The sequence below is a fragment of the Pagrus pagrus genome, assembly GCF_965226575.1.
Source record: "Pagrus pagrus genome assembly, chromosome: 13".
NCBI classification, from domain to species: Eukaryota; Metazoa; Chordata; class Actinopteri; order Spariformes; family Sparidae; genus Pagrus; species Pagrus pagrus.
Genome location: NC_140197.1, coordinates 1,628,475 through 1,650,697, shown reverse-complemented (window position 1 = coordinate 1,650,697; position 22,223 = coordinate 1,628,475). Strand labels below are relative to the sequence as shown.

Genomic DNA, 22,223 nt, shown 5'->3' with positions numbered 1-22,223 from the left:
AAGGCGAGGCAATTAACGCTGATGCACCACTGTGTAAACGGTGTTTTAAAACATGCATGGCTAAGGGCGGAAACACCTCCAACTTAGCCAAACACCTAAAGGACAAGCACCCAGACCTGCACACGGAGTTCAGGGAACAACAGGTAATTTACTCATGAAAAAAAGCCACATTCAGTGCTAAAAGCAAGTGCCACCCCCCTTCACTCTTAACAAAAGCAGCTCTGGAAGAAAAAAAAAATAGAGCTGGTTTATTTATATTATATTATTATATTTTCACAGTGATTATTAAACTTTTTGCCATACATGTAGACATGCTGATTTACAATAAATCTGAAGTGGTCCCTTAATTTTTTTCCAGAGCTGTAAAATGCATACATGCATGATCTTTATAAAGTAACAAACTTTTACATACACATTTAGCCATTTAATAGTTAAAAAGACTAGTAACATACCATTTAAAGTAGGGCCGGGACTCGATTAAAAAAAAAAATCTAATTAATTAGAGCCTTTGTAATTAATTAATCGAAATTAATCGCATTTTTAATCGCATATAAATATTTGACCTGAGAACAGTGAGAAGCAATTTTTTTCATATGGGTTTTAGTATACCATTGAATAATGACTGAATACATAAGCTTAAGCAACAAAACATTGTTTATTTTTTTTCAAGGTGGTACTTAACCAAGACCAACAGACTAGGGATGCAAATTACCGATTAATTCATTAATCGTTAGTTGATGGACCTTATCGATCAATTAACGATTACCTGATAAGATGCGATTTTCCTGAGAACCTAAATTTAAGGGGAAAATTTAAGCTGAACATTCCTTATACAGGACTCTACACTAGTTTGTTAGTTTATTTTTAGAGCACAGCACAATGAAAAATGTTTAAGTAACACGTTATTTGGTAAATGATCTTTCCTGCCACTACACTATGATGATTACTGTATTTAACTACTTAAATCACAGTAGCATAAACTGATTTGTTGAACTCAGCCTAATGTAAACATTAATAAAAGACAGGCATTTGAGTAATATATATATATATATATATATATATATATATATATATATACACACATACATACATACATACATACATATATATACACACACATATATACACACATACATACACACACAGTCTGACCATAAATAAACTCTGAAGCTCCTTACTAAGAAGACTTAATGTTTGAGTAACAGCTATCACTGCTATTTGTATCCCTGCTGAAATCCATGCCTTTTGACTAAAAAGTTAAATCTTTAAAAATCATCCATGAATTTCAGAATATGTAAGTATTTGGTATGTCCCCTTTCTGCTTTGATGGCAGCATTAACTCAATCTGGCATGGACTCTACAAGTTTGTGTAAAACCTGATGACTTATGTTATCCAAGCATGATTTGACAGTGGCTCAGTTTGACTTGCCACATGCAAAAGTGTTAATGGATAAACACCAAAAGATGCAAAAAAGTATAGCATGTCTCTGAAAAATGGACTGGTACTTCTCCTTGGTCAGGGTGGAGTCAATTTGAGGAGCCAAAACTTGAGACTTGAATAGTCCCACCACCATGTTTTACTGTGGGTTTGAAACACTGTGGTATCATTCTCTCCAGGGCTCGAAATTAACGATGTCCCGGGGACCATAAAAATTCCTACTGGGACACAAATATATTTAGTCCGGAACAATGACGGGACAGTGAAAAAAAATGTCAACTAAACTTCGAAATGGGTGCTGTTTGCAAAGTCATTAAATATGAGTATCTAGACATTACTTTGTCGTTTGAATAATTTAATAAAAAAGTGTGAGCGGCGAAACTATAGAAGGCTTACGTTCTCGCGGCATCTCACGATAGGCAGTTAGCCTGTTCGTGCAAATGCATTTACGTCATCCACTCTGCTGCTGGCTGCTGCTTGACTCGCGCCAATGCAACATTCATAGAGCCAGAGCGATAGACCATCATTAACGACAGGTGGTTGAATAAACAGCCCCCTGATGCAAGCCCCAATACTGCCGACTCCCGAAACGAGGACATCCCAAGTCCTGGTCATGATTCATCATCTTCCCCTGTGGTAAGTTAGTTGTCTTAACTGTCAATGTTAGCTAGTGCTCAGCGATAGCTAACGCTCACTCAAACAAAATGCTCAATTCCCTCCTCCGTATATCTTTGCATTTCCCTGAGGTTGAGGACTATAATGCAGAGCAGGCAGTTGAGAAGTGGTGGCAAAGTGGTCAGAGAACATGCCGACCCATGTTCAATGACTCTGTGTGAGACAAGAAAAAAAATCTCTGCGGCGGTCAGCCGTCCTGACCGAGACTTCAGTGAACTTTCCCCCCAGAAAACAGCATCCCTCCCCGCGAGTGAAATAGTCAGACAGCGTCCTGTTTACTGATGGTGATTATGTATTTTGTACGAAAAATGTAACTTTGTCACTTTCCAGGATGTTTGGTGGGTCAGGATCTCAATCACAACACATTATAACAGCATCCACGTCATTATAAACAGTCAGCGGTACATGTTTAGATATAGGAGGACACCGGGAAACACCTTGAAAAAAACACACACGTCATCATACACGTCATGATGATGACGTGTACCGTCATCATCGCCAGCTTTCTGTGTGAATTATACTCTGGTTCGTCTTTTGCGCCGGAGCTGCTCGGCTCTGTGTGAACAGCCAGCGGCGGAGAAACCGATGAAGGGCTAGTAACTCATAGGTTACAGGGAGCACCTGAACAATGTTTTGTGTTTTTGGGTCTTGAGGTGTATGTGAGAGAGTGACACATCAAGACAGAGAGGAGTGTTGTGAGTAAATGTATAGGGGGAGATCTGGTGGGGTGGGTGAATGAGTGAGAGCAAGATGATTGACATTCATAAATGATAACAGAAGATAAAATGATATTCCTATAGTACTACTGACTTGTAATAATAACTTGTAATTACAACTGAAAAAAGATACATTTATTAAACTGTATTATGGAACACAGAGACCATACAGCCATAACATATTGAATTGAAAAATAAAATTCTTTAATTTTGACATAATGATAAATTAGTCTGGATATTGAGAAACAATAGAAAACATGTCTTAAAACAACTCCTTTCCCTTTTAGTCTAGGAGAGGCAACAGATCAGACTGATATTCATATGTTTAATAAAATAAGTATTTTAAACTTATATGGTGGACCATATAAATGGTGGTGTGATGGTTAAGTGACAAAAAAGGATCAAATTATATGTATTCTGCATAATTGGGGGGGCGACAACAATAATTTAAATTTGGGACACTGTTGGTTATATCCGGGACAATACAAAGTAGAATTCGGGACAGTTGTGGGACACTGAGGAAAAAAGTTAATTTCGAGCCCTGATTCTCTCTCCTGTTCGTCTCCTTACATACACCCTTCTGTTACTGCTATAATTCTCTAACTAGGATTCATCAGTAATTAGAACTTTTTTCATCATCCACTGTGAAATTCTGGTGTTTCTAGCCAACCTCAAACATCTGGCCTTGTTTCCTCTACTGAGAAGTGGTTTAGAAACTGCTATCCTCTGAGACAACTATAAGACTTCTTTTGACAGGACTTTTGCTGTGGTCTTTATTTAGCCAATTCTGAATCCTCAAAATTTCTGTTTATTTCCACGTTTACAGACAATCTTACACATTTGAATTTTTCTCCCAGGGGAGGATGGCCCCGGAAACCCCTAGAGGGACTGATGTCCACCCACTATAGTCAAATGAAATCCTGTGGAAAACACTGCAGTGCCCTATTGTATATACTTGCCACAGCAGCCGCTACCACAGACAACATATGTAATAAACATTAGATCCATATTATTACTGTAAAACCCAAGAGGGCAGATACAAGCATACAGTTCCAATTTGGAACTGAAACGATTGTTTTAGCACAACCCAAAATGTGTTTTGTTGGGGGGAAAAAAACTTACTTGCATTAACAGTCTATGCCAACAAAAAATCAATGTAATGTGTACAGTGTAAAAAACCTATTTAGTGTGTAGTTCCGGCTTACTAAATTTGAAGATCTGCACTTACTTTACAAAAGTAATTATACTTATGATGACCCTGTTTACTAAAAAGGTGCTAGCACAAGCCTCACCCTCTTCCTGGTGTGTATCTTCAGCAGCGTAGGCATCGCTGGGCACGGCTGGCTGGTCAGGGCAACTGGAGGGTAACACGTTGTACAATGCTGCTGAACCAAGCTCTCCAGACTTCACTCCGTCCTGGCTGGCTGACACACTATCAACTCTGAATACAGGATACACACACGCACATGCATACAAATGTCATTATTTCACTATATTTACAGCGCCTTCTGATAATATGGTAGGAATTGTCAATATCAACACCAACATTGATGTATATCATCAGAGTGCAGTCACATTATTTGGTTTACAGTGAAAAAAAACACAGTTAAGTGTGCCGTGCCTCTTTAACAACATTAATAGAGATGCACCAACCACTTTTTCCAGTTCTGATCCAGTTCTAATATCTGAACTTTGACATCTGCTGATACTGATATTAATACCAGAGCTTTGTTCTTGAATAATCTTGTCAATGAGTTTATGAGTCCATCACTTGGATCAATAAATGGCAATTCAAAACGTTTTACAGTTCAGTGAATGAATTTTCTCAAAAAAATTCATGGCAACTTGGAAAATCTCTTTTTTGTCATAAGTTTTTAAAGTTTGGCCAATTGCTTACTTTTCAATGTATTGGGTTAAAATTTGCACCGAATACGCAAGGAAACTAGGTTTATTTGCAATATGTATTCATTCAAATAGTTGTTGCAGAACGAAGAATCTTTAATTTTTAAAAGTTACCATCTTTTCACTCACTTCCAACCATATTTAGACTTTGATTATAGTCAACTACATTACAGGATTTTACAAGTTGCCATGAATTTAATAGAAGTTTCTACAAAACTGTCCCTGCTTGGACATACACCTGTGTGACCCTTAAACACTAAAGCATGAAAGTGTAGGTTGTCACGTTACTCTGATTATACCACAGTAGTCACACCAAGCAAAGAGACATGGACTTTTAAAACAGTTTACACAAGAGGTTACGTTTTTTAAATTGACACTACAAAGAGTGCTGGAATTTTTCTGCCATACTTGATGTAACTTTTGTCGCCACCTCCTACTCCCGCCAGGCCCTTGCAATTGCACTGTGTATCAGTGATCTCGAGTATGCAATGATCGATCACTCAGTGATCTATTTGGTACAGACGAACAAATGTCACATCATCATAATTTACTTTTTTTCCCCCAGTGAACATGAAAATTATTATGGAAAAAAGATAATTCCCACAAATCACAATATCTGCCAAAATTGTTGCAGCATGACTTCTTTACCATGATATGCAGCACTAAATTAAAGCAAGAAACGTTGTCAATCACAGTGACAGAAAATTACCTTCGATTAGGGCTCAAACAACATGAAAAAACATTCACACCCTGAGACTCACATAAAATCACACAACGAAGCCTCAAATGAGCGGCCCGCTGCCTGCCAGGAGGCACATCTACCTATATTGTTCAGAGAATTGCTGTTGGACCTCAGAAATGCATTTGAGGTTGGAATAGGATGAGGTAAGACCTGTAGTTAAGCCCCCCAATCCCCATTATGAAAAGTGAATTTCAGGCCCTGCTATCATTAACAATAGATAACAAGATCAGTACAGAAGTAGTTTATGTGTGACACTATTACACTCCAGTTTTATAGAAATATGTGCACTGTAAATATAACGTCAAGTCAGTACTAAAGGTACATTTTCTTAATTTTGACATAGGGCATCACTACAGAAGGAAGATGCAGTAACCACTTTAAGGCAACTCAATTTATATCATACGTCTGTAGTGTAAACAAATTAAATAAAAATACAAATACTCCCATTTCCACAAACTAATTAGCGCACAGTGAACCAGAGGCCTTTAGGGCCCCTGAGAGTCCGGGGCCCTGGGGTAGTAACAGATAGTGAAGTCGTGAAGTGAGGCTCGTTAACACATGTGATGCTAAGTCAGGAGTCTAATGCTTCAATAATTGCAGGGTCGACTTTTGCAGTTATTTTGAATCAGTCCAAAAGATACAGGACCAACACTCAAGATCATCCACTGTTATGTTATTTAACAATTTTAAATCCGGAAGTTATTTGGAGTTGATAACAAATACAGAAGGGTGGCGTCTACTCAGTGCTAGCTGGCTATCGTTAGCCAGTGCAATCAGTATCGTGGTAGCCTAATGCTAACTAGCCAAACTGTCGCAGCTCATTACTTATCACCTTTTGGTTAACGCCAATTCAAAAATCAATCACGTTATCACCATTGCGGCCAATTGGGCGTCATTAGCGTTTTCGTAACGTTGCTTGTATCGTTCGCTGCAAGTTAGCCATTATTGTTAACTGGCTTAACTGTCAACATTTAGCTCATCAATGCTCTTTAAACAAACTGAGCTAACGTTAGCGCCTGCAAGGCGGGATTGTGAATAGTGGATAAAACGCTCTGGCTTTGTTTATATTGATGACAGGCTATGACAAGAATACGGTTTAGAAGACAATACATTAGTATTTTAAACATGCAATGTTAATGTTTAAGCATTTCCCTCCTACGTGGCCACAACTTAATAAGGCAGCGCAGCATAGGCCCAAAGAGTCTCCGATTTATTACAACCAGCCTCCTCCGGAACAGAACACTGACCTGGGCTGCCAGTCATTCCAGTGTGGCTGCAGGTTGTGGGCGCCGCTGAGCCGAGACCCCGAGGCTTTACGGCTCATTACCTTTTAGAGAGCTGCATGACCCGCTGGCAGCGGTAACCGTGCCTCTCCTCAAGGGTTACTTTGTACTGTTATGTTTTGTCAAGTCTCATAAAACGGTTAGCAACTCGTCGTTGTAGCTAGCTTACGGTAGTGTTGCCTCTTCTTCTTCTTTGAGATTTTACGGCAGTTGGCATCCTTGACGTTGAATTACTGCCATCATCTGGAGTAAGTTGACTCCTACAGCATGCCGCTCGTCACATTTCCCATCATGTTGTGTTCTCACGAGGAATCTAACTTGTCCTCACCCGCCTCGAGTAGGCGACAGTCTTAAGACTGGAAAGAGCAAAGATTGAGTGGATTCCTGTGTCCATATTTTTTTTATTTGCAAAGTTGTCTTATCAGTCCTGTTGCAACAAAAAGGTAATTCTATTTCCATTTTTTATTTTTTAGGATTGATTAGATGACTGCAAAAAAAAAAAAAAAGACTGCCACAAGCAGCATTCTACAGGGCTCAGGCACAGTGCACTGTTTTAGGGGAGAAGAGAGGCTGACAAGGCGACTTGAACCTGGACATTTGTGTCTTCGTGTGTGGTGACTGACACTGTGAGGCCCTGTTTCAGAAAGCACGGATAGTGTAAACTCTCACTTTGTTAAACCTGATTTCAGAAACAGGCCCTGAAGGCACGTTATCATGTGCCTTCTGACATGGCTCAAAAAGGAGCATTAAGGCTATTTATTAAACTTATGTTGCCTCTACAGCGCCACCTTTTGGCCAAATATTGCCTGTTCACAATCATGGCCAGACTTTAATGAATTGAACATGACCGTAGAACATGTGAAAAGATTATCACTCAAATCATTGTAATGCTATTGTTTGTTTGTGTTTCACTTATGAATTGTGAATGAAACCTGACCATCTGAGGTGACTAGTGGTTAAAAAGAAACAATGAGACGGAGAGAAAGGGGCTGATCAGAGGAGCAGGTTTTCAGCCTCATTGGGCAGATTGGGAGCACCTGTGTGCGTCTGCACTTTTCTCACATTCAACTCGACTGAGTGCTGGCCTTAATTGGGAGCCAAATATTTGTGTCTGTTTAACCTTAAAACGCTTGCAACAGTCAAAATGTTGGTGAAACAACTCTGAAAATTGACACATTGTGCTGGTTTTGAGTGTGTTGTTAAATATTCTTTGTGATGTTTAATCCAACACTGAGGAACACAGTACAGATTAGAGCAAAATCAGGAATATTACAGATTATATTATATTATAAAAAAATTAAGGGAACACTTTAAACTTCAGGGATATCAATCTTTCCATTTAGGACGCACAAGTGATTGTGATTCAATTTCACCTGCTTTGTTGCAAATTAAAGTAACAACAGGTGCAATAGAGACCCCCAAAAGAGAATGATTTTGCATATGGTGGCCACAGACAATTCAAATCAAATCAATTTAATTTATATAGCCCAAAATCACACTGTATCACACTGCCTCAATGGGCTTTACAATCTGTACAGTGAACGACATCCTCTGTCCTCGATTCAAGTGAGGAAAAACTTGCCATGTTGATGGAAAAAAAACAACTTTTAACGGGGGGGGGAGAAGATGGAAGAAACTTCAGGAAGAAAGTTCTCCCAGGACGGACAGACATGCAATAGATGTCACATGTACAGAACAGAACAACAAAATCACAGTTTACGAGATGCATTGACAGAATATCTGATACAAGTTATTATCTATGGAAAGTGTGTGGATCCAGGAGACGACTGAGCAGGACGAGACATCGCCAAGTGGTGCCTGAGCCACATGACCTCCTCTCCACTGTGGTGACCTGGAAGAGGGCAGGACACACAGGATGATTAGCAGTAAAACAGAGAGATCAGAGTGAAGAGGCATCAACTTTACAGAAATACAGATATAAGGAGATAGTAAAACAGAGGAGAGCAATGATCCAGCGGAGCCCACGGTATGACAATCCATATAAATCAATATGTGAGGCAGCAGGAGCCAGGAGAGGTAGATGGTCCCAGGGGCCCATGGTCCATCAGAAGGGAGCCTGAATGAAAAGAGAGGAGGAGGAGGAGGAGGAGGAGGAGGACACTGCAGAGAGTGAGAGAGTGACACAGCTTGTGTGGGGACAGAAAACAAAAACAAAAGTTAGAGAAATGCAGTGTTAACAGAATAAACAGATTGTTTCTCGTTGGCAGGACAATGTGAATTCTAATACTATAGGTAGCTCATTGAGACTGAGACCGACCTACTGAAGAAGCTAGCAATCGAAGTCAAGCACTAATTAAAGGCTAAGTCAATTAGAAAATTGCTCTCTCCTTATCCTTCCTGGCTGATTCATCTGTAGTTTTTTGTTCTGCTAGTGTCCTTGTCACTACTGGTAGCATGAGGTGGTACCTGCAGCCCAATCAGGTTGCACAGGTAGTCCAGCTCCTCCAGGATGGCACATCCATACATGCGGTCACAAGAGGGTTTGCTGTGTCTAGATAGATAGATAGATAGATAGCCAAAAAAGAAGAAGTAGTAGAAGAACAAAAAGAAAGCACCTAAATATAAAGCTAGAACCCCGTGAGTATGTATGTTTGGTTGAGCTGGTCTCATAAACATAAAGAGAGAATTTTAAGTACAAAAATTTCCTGTGGTACTGGAAAATGTTCCTGTAATATTCATGTGGTACAACCTTACAGTACCACAGGTACAGCAAATTCTCAGGTAATGTACTACAGAACCTGTGGTACTGTACCATAGATTTACCACACATGTCCTGTGGTACTGTACCATAGATTTACCACACATGTCCTGTGGTACTGTACCATAGATTTACCACACAGTAAATGCCCTATGGTACTGTACCATAGATTTACCACATACTGCATTTTCTAAGGTGTTGTAGCAGACTCTAATATCACCATCTATCGATCATCAATCAATATACTGAGCAGTGTTAATGTATTTCTCATATATCTTTTATTCTACATAGTAAAAAACAAATAAAAGCTATTTACATAGACCCCTTAATGTACAGTGCCAAAATTTTAAAAGTACTGTCACTATGGCAGGGTCAATAACATTCATTTAACATATATCAACAAAAACGTGAAAAAAAATACACAAATGTTCACATATAATGTTCTCACTGCACTTACAAGTTAGTGGTTTAGTAGTTTGGTAGTGATCCAACAATTGTAAAACTTGCAACAATTATTGTACAAATTGCAACAAACAAAAAATCATGTCATCTCAAAAATAAGCAACCTAAAGACATCAAACCAATGTCACAGGTTTCATATGCTTTAACTTTCAAGGCAATGTCCAATTTTAAGCACCACTGAGCACCCCTGTGAACACAACTGGTATATATTTCAATATATGTCTTCCTACTGACATTATAAATGATACTGGCATTCAACAGAATTTAAGTTGAGTGATTGAAATCCTCGTCTAATGAATGTAACGTTAATCCAACAAGCGCAGTAATTCACTCACAACATGGGGTAAACAGTAAAATCAGAGACTGTTTATAAAGGATCTAAAGGATATCTGGTACTTGTTTTTATTATAGCCTAACTATACAAATGCTGTTGTCCGCATCACGTCTGGCTTCGATGAGTCGCCTGTTGCAGCCTTTGAATAGGATGGACGAGGATTTCAATCACTCACTCAATCACTCGTAACTTGTATGAATTATACAAATAGCAGTAATGACAATAATAATCGATTTCAAGATGACTTAGGATGTAGTGCTTTCACTGTGTGCAACTTAAATTCGCCATTTGCCCTTGATATTAAACCTACAAAAATCATGTCCTTTTTTTTTCTTTTTTTGCGGTGGCGCTGAAAATGTTAGCCAACACAATACTTAAATCAATATTTCCCCATTGATCACTGTGACATCATTCTCTGTCCTGGAGCGCAGCGGAGAGGGCCTGACTCTTTGGTAACCAACTGATCCAGTAATCATAATCAATGGTAGAAATCCAAGATAAAATCAAAAAGCATTAAGGAACGAATAGCCTACTGTTCATGTTTCATCAAATACAACTTTAGTTTTCATGTTGTTTGTGTGTGAAATCGCTGCAGTGGACATGTCTGCCAGGTGCGCTTGGTGCACTTGGTGCGCCCTGCTGCACAGAGCGCACTGGAGACAGTGCAGTCTCCACCACACACTCTGCCTTCTCCAGTCAGCTCATCTGGATCATCCTCACCACCTGCGAATATGGATTGTATGATTTATGAAAGCCTGTAAATAAAATCAGTGACAGCTCTCACAGAATCGTTACACTTCATATCCTCATTGTGAATCCTAATCATGATGCAGGCCGAGTTCACCGTAACTACACTTCAATGAATAAATGGTGTTCACCTATCAAACTTCCATTTTCAAACGATATCCCAAGTTTTTTTTCCCCCCATGTCCATTTAGGGGCACCGTAGACTATAGTTATACAGAGCCTAATCTGTAACTGTCTCGGCTGACTAGTTCAATCAGATTCCAGTGTTGACAAGTGGCACAATATACTGCACAGTGGCCACTGTAACAAGCACACACTTTCTTCTTAGAGAGCTGGCATATGTAGCTTTTAGTCCAGCTTCAAATTTAACATTCAAGTTTAACATTTTGTTTTAACATTTCTGGAACGGTCAGACACAGTCGTTCTTAATTTTCAAAACTAGTATGTCTCTTTAACAATAAATATTACATGTTTTTAAAGATATACTATGTATTATTAACAGGTTAATAGTCAAAAACTAAGCTTCATCAGGACTGTAATTAGATTCTGATTCAAACGTTGCTAAATCCTGATTGCTGTGCAGAAATATATGACATCACCTTTTTTTGTAACTGACACCTACCCTATAAAACCAATAAGAATTGCAGTGAGATAAGAAGAAATACAGGATTACCAAATGTGAAATAATCAAAACTTTCCAACTTCATTAGATAAAATGTATTTAAAATCCCATTACTTAAAGTAAGAGTAAGAAATTAAGATATAGAATAGAAAGTAGAAAATACATTCCTCATATGTTAAAATTAACTGGCCAACTGCTACATTTTGCTTTTAACTTCTAGGGGGAATAAATTCACTGTTTTGTGTTCAACGAACCTCCATAAAATCAGCAGTCCAGTCTTCATCTTGATGGTGGCCTGGATGGTGTTCACTCTTTTTAGGATTACTGGACTGTTTGTTGTGAGAGACATAAAGTTAAAGGTTGACAATGTTCTCCCAAATAAAAAGATAAACATTAAAATAATCAATTTGCAATTGGATCATTCACTTCGTATTTAATTAACTTACACATCAATGTAATAGCTCAAAACTGTAACATGTGTCTTTATCTTTCTGTTATTTCACGAATAATTGTTATACATTACTCTACATTACTATTAAAATGGTGATTACCAGGAATAATCTTATGAGGATATAGTGGTTCATATATAATGAGAATCAACATTTGACATTGCTAAGATACTGTTAGAAATAAATATTTAATATGATATGATTAAATAAACATTATAATCTGCATTTGCAACATGATCCTTAGGAGAGGAAATTTCAGCAAATTATCAGGGTTGCAAACTTGGAGTTAGATTTTTTTTATCATGTGCATCATAGATAACAGAATATTTATTATTCACATCCCATGGTATACAAATAACAGTGGATTTGTTTATTATCGCCACTATAAACTTAACACTGAAATGATCGGGGCTGTGTATCAGAAAAGGTGAGGAACACTATCATTACTAGGATGGTGTTAATAAAGCCAAAATCCACTTAGCTGTTGTCTTGTCTGCCGATTTAGACCACATCAGTGCAGCAGCTTTTAAATGGCTGGTTAACATGTAGCAAATCTTAATGGGCAGCGATGATATATAATCATAATTAATTACTAATAAAATTAAAAATAGCGGTGAGGCTCAGGGGTAGAGCGTCTTGTTACTGGAAGGTCGCTGGTTCAATTCACCTAGTCCTCATGTCCAAGTGTCCTTTGGCAAGATACTGAACCCCAAAACTGCTCCTGATGGGCACCTTGCAAGGCAGCCACGGCCATCAGTGTATGAATGTAAGTCGCTTAGGACAAAAGCGTCTGCTAAATGTAAGAATATATTGTTATTTTTAATGAATACTTGTTCCGTCTGATGATGGACCACAGACATATGTAAATGAGAATATTGTTGTACTTTCACCTCTGTGAGTGAGCGAGGCTAGCTCATCTGGGTGTGCGTGGGTGGAATGACTTCACACAACAAGGGATCTTCAGTTTTTTAGACTTTAGTGAAGTTGGGTAAAAGAGTTATAGCATACAGCCACAAACAATCACTAACTGTACACAGCTGGGTTGAGGGCTCCAACTCAGGCACAGAACAGCAAGCCAGAGCTGTCCATGCAACGAGCCGTTTTTCACCTCAACTAACTATATCACCATGGTAACAAGTCACACATGGTATAGGAGGAGGGGCAGGGAACACTTCTCTATTTTGAACTGCCTTACACTACCCCCACCCAGGAGTACTGAGTCCCTTCAGTACAGGTGACCCGAATGAACATGTCTAGTAACCAAATTATTACTTACAGCTTACATCACAGTTTGTTAACTCAAAACAGGTGCAACTAACTGGCATTAAACACCACTTACTCGCTTGAATCAAAATATCCTTATGTAAACGCTAGGGCCGGGACTCGATTAAAAAAATTAATCTAATTAATTAGAGGCTTTGTATTAATTATTATTATTATTATTATTAATTAATCAAAATTAATCGCATTTTTAATCGCATATAAATATTTGACCTGAGAACAGTGAGAAGCAATTTTTTTCATATAGGTTTTAGTATACCATTGAATAATGACTGAATAAAAAAAAAGAAAGAAAAAAAAAATTTCCTTTGTAATATTTACATTTTTGGGGATACTGAATTTTAGGTCTTCATTGAATGTTAGCCATAATTATTACTATTAAAATAAACTGAATAAATAAAGACATGGGATGTTTCATTCGGTGTGTAATGGACATATACAGTATATAATGTATTAGTTTCACTTTTTGAATTGAATTAGTGACATAGGCCTTAATAAACTCTGCCATGACATTCTAATGTACTCCCTGACTAGTCGACTAGTCGACTTTAAGAGCTACAGTGACGTTTTGCGTGTGACGTCGACTAGTCGGCAATCACGTGACTTTGCCAGTGCAAAGAGAAAACAGCAGGTGAGGAGGCTGGTGGGTCTGTGCAGCAAACTAGCAGCGGTACATCAAGTGTGTGGAAATATTTCACCAAAGATGAGACCAGTAGCACTGTGACTTGCAAAATATGCAAGTCGACACTCAAATACAACAAAAGTACGAGTGCTATGCACACCCATTTGAAAAAGCACCCGCTAATGCTAGCAGAAGAACGGCCTAAATCCTCGCGGCAGCAGTCAATCAGCGACTTCACCAAACGCGCTGCTGTAACCGAGAAAAGACAGCAGCAAATCACCAATTTGCTGGTGAATTTCATTGTCAAAGACATTCGACCTCTAGCTGCAGTACACGGAGAGAGCTTCAGAGAAATGCTCACATTTTTTGAGCCTGGCTACGAAGTCCCATCTTACAGCACGTTATGGAACACTATTAAACATCAGTACGACAGCCTGCATGAAAACATCATGAGGGAAATGAAAGGCCAGAGTGTGTCCCTAACAGCAGATCTGTGGACATCCACTACCATGGACCCGTACATCACTGTAACCGCTCATTATATCACTGACGCGTGGAAGCTGAAGGCCCGAGTGTTGTGCACATCCATGATGTCAGAGAGGCACACAGCTGTCAATATTGCCGACCGTCTTTCTGAGATAATCAAGGAATGGGACATAACGGTGTTTTGCACAGTCCACAATAATGCCAGTAACATGAACTTAGCCATGGAGCTATGTGAAAAGTTCCCTGAAGATCTGGGATGCACTGGCCACACGCTGCAGCTGGCAATAAAGTCTGGTTTAGTCTTACCTGATGTAGTGAGGGCTATTGATGCAGCACGGAGAGTTGTCAGCCACTTTCGCCACTCCGCGCTGGCGACCTGCACCCTGAAGAGACGGCAAGAACAGCTTGGCATAAGAGCCAACAAACTCCAGAATGACTGCCCGGTCCGGTGGAACTCCACCGTCGTCATGCTCCAGCGGCTTTTCGAGCAACGAATTGCGGTGCAATCTGTGCTTTCAGATGAAGCGGTCACAAAACCAAGCATCCAGAAATCCCTCGCCATGAAAGCGTCACAGTGGGAGCTGGTGGAACAGCTTATTCCAGTACTGCAGCCCTTGGCCAAGGCCACTGAAATAATGTGTGGTGAACTGCATGTGGGACTGTCTTTCATTTACCCAGTGATTTTCAACATGGTCAACATAACTCTGCGTGTTCAATCATCTGACCTGGCTGCCGTGCGCAACTTCAAAATCATGGTCGGAGAGCAGTTAAAAAAACGGTTCAAACTGGACTCAGATGACCTGGTGGAATCCATCCCTATTGTGGCCTGTGGGCTTGATGCCCGGTTCAAGCATCTTCAGTTCATCCCGGAGAATAAAAAAGAGGCCGCCCAGACCCACCTTAAAGCCCTGCTTGCAGAGGAGGGAGAGCCGCTGGCAGCAACAGGTGAGTGCGCTAAATGAAATTAATCCAATTATTTAAATTGTCTTCTATTTCTGAATGCGCGGCCTTGGTAAACTTGGTTATTAATTTTATTATAGGTGAGGAGGTGGATGACAGGGAGGGAGAGCCAGTGAGGGGGAAAAAAGCCAGACTCGAGCAGGACTTTGAACAACTTTTCGGCCCGCACTATCACAGTGGACGGAGAGCCAGTAATCAGTGCGCTGCAGAGGAAGAGGTCCGTGATTATTTGCAAACACCGCAAATTCCCACCATGCAAAACCATGCAGTGGTGGGCCGAGAATGAGGACAGATTCCCCCGTTTGGCTAAATTGGGCAAGCGTTACCTGGCCGTTCCAGCCACCAGCACGCCGAGCGAGAGGATTTTTTCTCTGGCTGGAAATACCATCTAGCAACAGCGGGTGAGCCTTCATCCTGCCCACGTCGATGCCCTTGTGTTTTTACACGCAAACCAGGATCGAAAAACAGGAGCTGTGTCTGAGCAGGACTTTGATGGTGATGAATAGGCTTGCAGGTCCATGCCTGCGTTGTTTTCCTCCCTTGTTTACAGTATTTTTATTGCACTGATGTGGGAGAAGTATGGCCTAAATAGGCATGTTAAATTAATGTTAAAGCTGATTTACAGCTTCTTGTTGATATTCCTGATGTTTATGTGTGATTTCTGATTTCTATGCATGCTGTTGTCAATTAATACAGATTGTTGCAAAACATTCCCTCCTCCTGTGATTTTGTTTATGACGGAAAAATATGAATGACGTCATCAGCGACTAGTCGACGTCGACTCGACTTTCATCACATTAGAGTTGGCTTTAAAAAATCTGAAGTCATGCAACCCCTATCCCATACCAGTGGTAGCTCTGGCAAAGACGCTACAATGTTTTCGCTTCTCCAAGATGACCAGAGTGAGGGGGGTTGTGGCACACCTGCAGGACCTCTCTTTGCATGGAAACTGGAACTAAAAGCAGCAATGTTGGGTGTTGGGCTCCTAATTTCTCCCATGAATAGTAGAAAACTCCTTGGTGCAGCCTAAACTGAGACGGGCAGAGCCAGAACTTCCTCACTGCAGGGCTCTCAAGCAACACCTGATCTTTAGTAGGGAGTGTCCCAGATGCTTTCCATGTGTGGAGAATTGAGAGTACAGTACAGGGCTTTCCTAAACCGCCTTATTGATGTGACTTCCTTGCTTGGCCGTCAGGAGCTGTCATTTAGGGGGCATGATGAGAGTGGTGAATCATCCAACAAGGGGAATTACAGGGAGTTTACAGACACATTAGCAAAATATGACTCTGTCCTTGCCACACAATTCCAGTCATCAGCTGTGTTTTCTGGGATGTCCCATTCAATCCAAAATGACTTGATCACTGCTCTCTCAGCCACTGTTTCTGATGAGATCAAAGATGAAATTCAGGCTGCTCCCTTTTTTGCATGGCAGGTGGATGAGACAACTGATATAGCTTGCTGTGCCCAACTCTCTGTCATTGTTCGCTATGTGGATAGTGCAGGTAAAATTCAGGAGCGCTTTATTGGATTTTTTGATGTTTCTGGGGGAAGAGATGCTCAGTCTGTTTTCGAAGTCTTGAACGAGAACATGCAGGGCTATAATTTCAGGGAGAAACTTGTGGCACAAACCTATGATGGGGCTGCTGTCATGGCTTCAGCTCTCAATGGTTTGCAGGCCAAAGTTAAAGCAATAGCCCCCAGTGCAATATTTGTGCATTGCTATGCACACAGATTGAATCTGGTGCTGTCTCAGGGGGCTAAATGCTTATCTGAGTGCAGAATTTTTTTTGCATCTCTCTCTGGGTTTGCCACATTTTTCTCAAAATCCACAAAAAGGACGTCTTTTCTTGAGTCTGCAGGCTGCTCAAGGTTGCCCAGATCCTACTTGATGGAATTTTACACCACGGATAGTGAGCACTGTGGCAAACAATTATGATGCCCTCCTGGAGACTTTTGAGAAGATCATTGCATTTAAGACCATGGATGATGACACATTAGATTGTGCCAAAGGCTTTCTGATGAAACTGGAGGATTTTGAGTTTGTGTTCATGTTGTACACATATGAACAAATCTTCTCTGAGACTGATGTGGTGTTTGACATTGTCCAGCAGAGATCTATGGATGTTCTGTACTGCAAGAAAAGAATTGAGTCTCTTCTTGCTTATGTCAAAGAGAAGAGGTCAGAGGGGGCTTTCCAGGCTGTCTATGCCAAAGCAGTAGATCTCACATCGGACCCGCAAACTGAGCCCCTGAGAAAGCGCCGTCTGTCACAACTGCAGGATCCCAAGGAGCGCTACAGAAATCTGTACATGGCCATCCTAGACAATCTTTCAGAGCAGATACCTCGGTGTTTTGCTAATTTGGAAAGCATGCGCTTCTTAGAATTAGTCAATCCAGGGAAATTTGATGAGATGAGACAAGTGTTTCCAGAGGAGGCATTTCAGAGTGTCCTGAAAAGTTATGGCCAGTTCTTTGATTCAGGGAGACTGAGGTCTGAACTTCAGGTCCTTTATTCAAACCAGGACTTGCAGGGCAACAGGGGAAAGCTGTGTGATTTCTTGCTGTTTCTGAAAGACATGGAGTTGGACAGTGCAATGCCTCAGCTGTACAAACTGTTGTCATTAGTAGCAACAGTTGGAGCTACATCTGCAGGTGTAGAGAGGAGCTTCTCCTGTTTAAAGCGGCTCAAGTCTTACACCCGCAACACAATGGGCCAAGGCTGTTTAAGCAGCCTAGCTCTGCTGGCCATTGAGAGGACACTGGTCAAGTCCCTGGAAAAGACACCTAGTTGGTACGACAAAGTCACAGATCATTTTCTTGAAAAGGAACGAAGGGTAGAATTTACATATAAATAAACACATTTATGATGTAGGCCGGAAAAATGAGCTTCCCCTCCTTGAAATACCAGCAGCTGCCACTGCTCTGCACCCTACGAGATATAGCCATGAAGTCTTCACCAATGTCGCCATCGTCAGCCCAGGAAATGCGTCTTGCTCTGCTCTTTATTTCAGTTTCACGTCCCACAGTAGCTTTGAAATTATGTTCGTGAGCCTCTACACACTTTTGAGCTTCTGCAAGGGAGCATGGATCTCGGTTCATAACTTCATAGGCCACTTTTTGATTTCTTAGACCCTTAAGGAAAGCATCAGTTGCCAGTTGATCTTGCAGCTGGAGATCCCCCCCCGGATAAGCCAGTGTGACAAGGCATCGCACGTCTTCTGCGAATTCAGCTGACCCCTCCCTACCTTGTCGCAGTTCTCCCGACTTCCTCCTTACTGTGGAAGGGGATCTGTTTTCCCAAAACGTTGAGTGAGCTGCTCCACTAGGGGAACATAATCTTCCCTTGTACGCTCTGGCAGTGAGCAGACATCGTATCGCAGCTCCTCTCAAGCATTCGTGCAGCCTGTCTACTCTTTCTGCAGCGTTCCATCCATACTTCCTGGCCTGGCGCTCGAATGGCAACAAGAAAGAGTTCCAGTCATCATTTCCATCAAATGTTGCAAGTTTAGGTCTGTGCACTTCCTGCAGAGTGTGCTGACTGTGGTGACCAGAGATATTAGGCCTGTGCTCGAGCGTTTCGCGCTCAGAGTCTCTTGTCTCTCTCCATCTACTGGCAGGTTCAGGGTTGGCGCCCCTCCAGTTGGGGCCAGAGTTGCGGGCTCGCTGATTTATGACCTCCAGCTCAGCTGCAAATAGGCCGCCAACAGGATTTATTGGTCTTACTGCTAATTCCCAAGAGCCCGAAGGTGTAGCATCAGGGTCAGTTGCATGCCTCTCCAATGAGGGGCGCTGTAAGGTCTCATCTCCCTCTCCACTTGGAGCAGCAAGAGGTGGTGAGGCTTGCTGTGCAGCAGGATTACCTCCTGTTATGTGTGTTAGGACAGGGGCAAGCATCAATTGTAGGTGCTTTGTCTGTTGATTTTGGTTATCCAACAAAGCTTGTAACCATCTTGGGGCTCTATCTGGCTCAGAAGATCCAGCTGTAGCTCCCTTTAGTTCTTCAGTCATTGTATTTTTTTCTTATTCTCGTTCATATAATTGTCTCTTGCTATTGTTGTTATCAGTACCTGTTATCTCTGCTAGCTCCTGTCAGCTTCTAGGTTAGTTTCTGCTAGCGCCAGTTAGCTTTAGCTTCCGCCAACTCCCGTTAGCTTTCGTTAGCTTCCGCTAGCTCCCGTTAGCTTACGCTATCTCCGGTTAGCTTTCGTTAGCTTCTGCTAGCTCCGGTTAGCTTCCGTTAGCTTCCGACAACTCCTGTTAGCTTTCGTTAGCTTCCACTAGCTCTGGTTAGCTCTTCTTATTTTGCCAGGTGGATTTACTCATGTTACCAAAACATTGAAGATCCCACTTCTGACACCAGTTGTTGTACTTTCACCTCTGTGAGTGAGCTAGGCTAGCTCATCTGGGTGTGCGTGGGTGGAATGACTTCACACAACAAGGGATCTTCAGTTTTTTGGACTTTAGTGCAGTTGGGTAGAAGAGTTATAGCATACAGCCACAAACAATCACTAACTGTACACAGCTGGGTTGAGGGCTCCAACTCAGGCACAGAACAGCAAGCCAGAGCTGTCCATGCAACGAGCCGTTTTTTACCTCAACTAACTATATCACCATGGTAACAAATCACACATCGTATAGGAGGAGGGGCAGGGAACACTTCTCTATTTTGAACTGCCTTACAATATCTTCATTGAGAATTTGGCTGTTTTAAAACACAGTATATGTGAGCACAGAGAGCAGGAGGGGTTATAACCGCGTTAATTTAGCGATACTAACACTGCATGCCTTTGAGCGTTGCTAACGCTAGTTACGGTGTTCATTTGCTAACGCTAACGCTAAACTAGCGCTGGCTAAACTAGCTCAAGACGCAAGCTATCCAGTAAGCGGTATTTAGGATGGTGAAGACATGACCTAATTGACTTATTCGTTCTCTACAGCATTTACCTAATGTTAGCTATAACCACATAACTAAGCTAATTTAGCTATTCCATCTTCTGTGACGAGAAGAAGGCTAAACTAAATGGCATATTAAAACCAATCAACTTGAAATCACCTAGGTTTAATAAGTTAATACTTACCTTTGCCCAGAGATGGGACCAAGTCACATATGTGCAAGTCTCAAGTAAGTCTCAAGTCTTAACCTTCAAGTCTCAAGTAAGTCCCAAGTCGTTTTTTTTGGGGCAAGTCGAGTCAAGTAACGTCCTGTACTAGGTCAAGTCAAGTCCAAGTCAAGTCACCTTATTATTGCGATTTTACCCGCAGAATCTTATCTTAATAAAGTGAAAAATAATAATTCACTTTTATCCTCATATTCATTGCAATTCACTTTTATCCTATACTTTATTTATCAGTGTTTTAGCTTGTAGTAATTACTCAATTTTAAGACAATTCATTTAGTTAATCTCAAACAGTATTCACTCAACTTCCCAACCTTAGTTACTAGGGTTACTCAGTTTTAACCAAACTGTGACTTAATCACTGCAATATTTACTTTGCAGGGACGACCCCCACGTGCGCGCGCGCACACACACGTGCGCGCGCGCACACACACACGCACACGGACACACACACACGCACGCACACGGCAAAAACACACACACACACTCGGCAAAACACCCTGTGTTGCTCGTTCGTAAAACGTACAGCAAGTCTTATGAGGAACCGGTCGGAAGGTTCGCTCACGTTATTCCACCAAAACGACCTTCCCCACCCCCACCCCCACCCCGTATTATATCAAGCTAAAGTTAGCTAACGTTAACTACCGACTAAGCTAACAGGATAATATTAGCTCATTGACAAGCACTTACTGGGCAGAATGGCTCTTCAAATGACGAACAAAGTTTGAAGTTGTCGCCTGGCTGTCCGAGATGTTTATGTCGCATGTCTTGCACTGTGCTGTGCGTCTTTTGCCGTGAAAATGGTAATTCCGAAAGCCGAAGACGATGACTCTTGGCATCCCTCCCGCTGCCATGTTGATGCAGATCTGAAGAGGGCATGTTTTTCAAATAATCACGTAGAGAGAGCATGATGATTGATTGACAGGGTAGTGATCCAATCATGACAAAAACGCCATTCGCAGCCTGCTCCTACCGGGTAATCTATATATTTTTAAAATTAATTTCATTAATTCAAACTGAAATCATGAACTGAAAAACACTCAAGTCATTTAAGTCTTGTGTCTCAAGTCAAGTCAAGTCCCAAGTCATTAACTTCCAAGTCCGAGTCGAGTCTCAAGTCTTTTCTTTTTTTTCAAGTCAAGTTACAAGTCATCAAAACAGCGACTCGAGTCGACTCGAGCCCAAGTCACAGTGACTCGAGTCCCCATCTCTGCCTTTGCCAGTGTCCAGTTGTGTGTTGTTTGTCGTGGTATCGGTACATTAATGCCAGAAAGATATGCTTTATATCGCCCTCTAACAATCTGCTGTCCGTCGTCCATGACGCAGCCATGTCATGTGGTGTTTCAGGTCGTGTAGGATTCATGAAACACCGTCAGTTAATATTCATTTCGCTTTTCTTCAAGGAAAAAATTCAGTTTGGAAAGTGACAAATCTTACATCTTTCAATTATTTGATAAAACTAGGCAGTTACCTTACCAAATGGCAAACGCAATTTTCAAGTGTTATTTCCAAAAGCTTGATAGTTCTGATATTTCCGATATGTAAAAATGTAACATATAAAGCGGGAAATTGCGTTCCATTATCCAATTGTCATGAGCTAGACACAGGAAGGCAAGGACCCAATTGCACGACTCGGCACGGTTAAATGTTCAAAAAGCAGGGTTTATT

At 41.1% G+C, this 22,223-nt stretch overlaps 1 protein-coding gene and 1 long non-coding RNA gene across 2 annotated transcripts in view; both read right to left on the bottom strand.

The window, feature by feature from the left end:
• smg1 (SMG1 nonsense mediated mRNA decay associated PI3K related kinase) overlaps window positions 1-7,068 on the bottom strand; it is a 145,442-nt gene extending 138,374 nt beyond the window's left edge. Inside the window, exons 1-2 of the mRNA XM_084372430.1 lie at window positions 6,721-7,068; window positions 4,122-4,270 (exon numbers count right to left, since the gene is read on the bottom strand). Coding sequence (XP_084228556.1) covers window positions 4,122-4,270; window positions 6,721-6,797 — 226 coding nt within the window. The 5' untranslated portion in view covers window positions 6,798-7,068. The remainder of the gene's footprint in view (window positions 1-4,121; window positions 4,271-6,720) is intronic.
• Window positions 7,069-8,070: 1,002 nt separating this feature from the next.
• On the bottom strand, window positions 8,071-21,391 carry LOC311268725. Its single transcript, XR_014624006.1, has 3 exons — window positions 21,246-21,391; window positions 11,895-11,969; window positions 8,071-10,994 (listed from the first exon to the last, which is right to left on the bottom strand). It is a non-coding gene; the product is annotated as an uncharacterized lncRNA (long non-coding RNA).
• Between the last annotated feature and the right edge of the window lie 832 nt (window positions 21,392-22,223).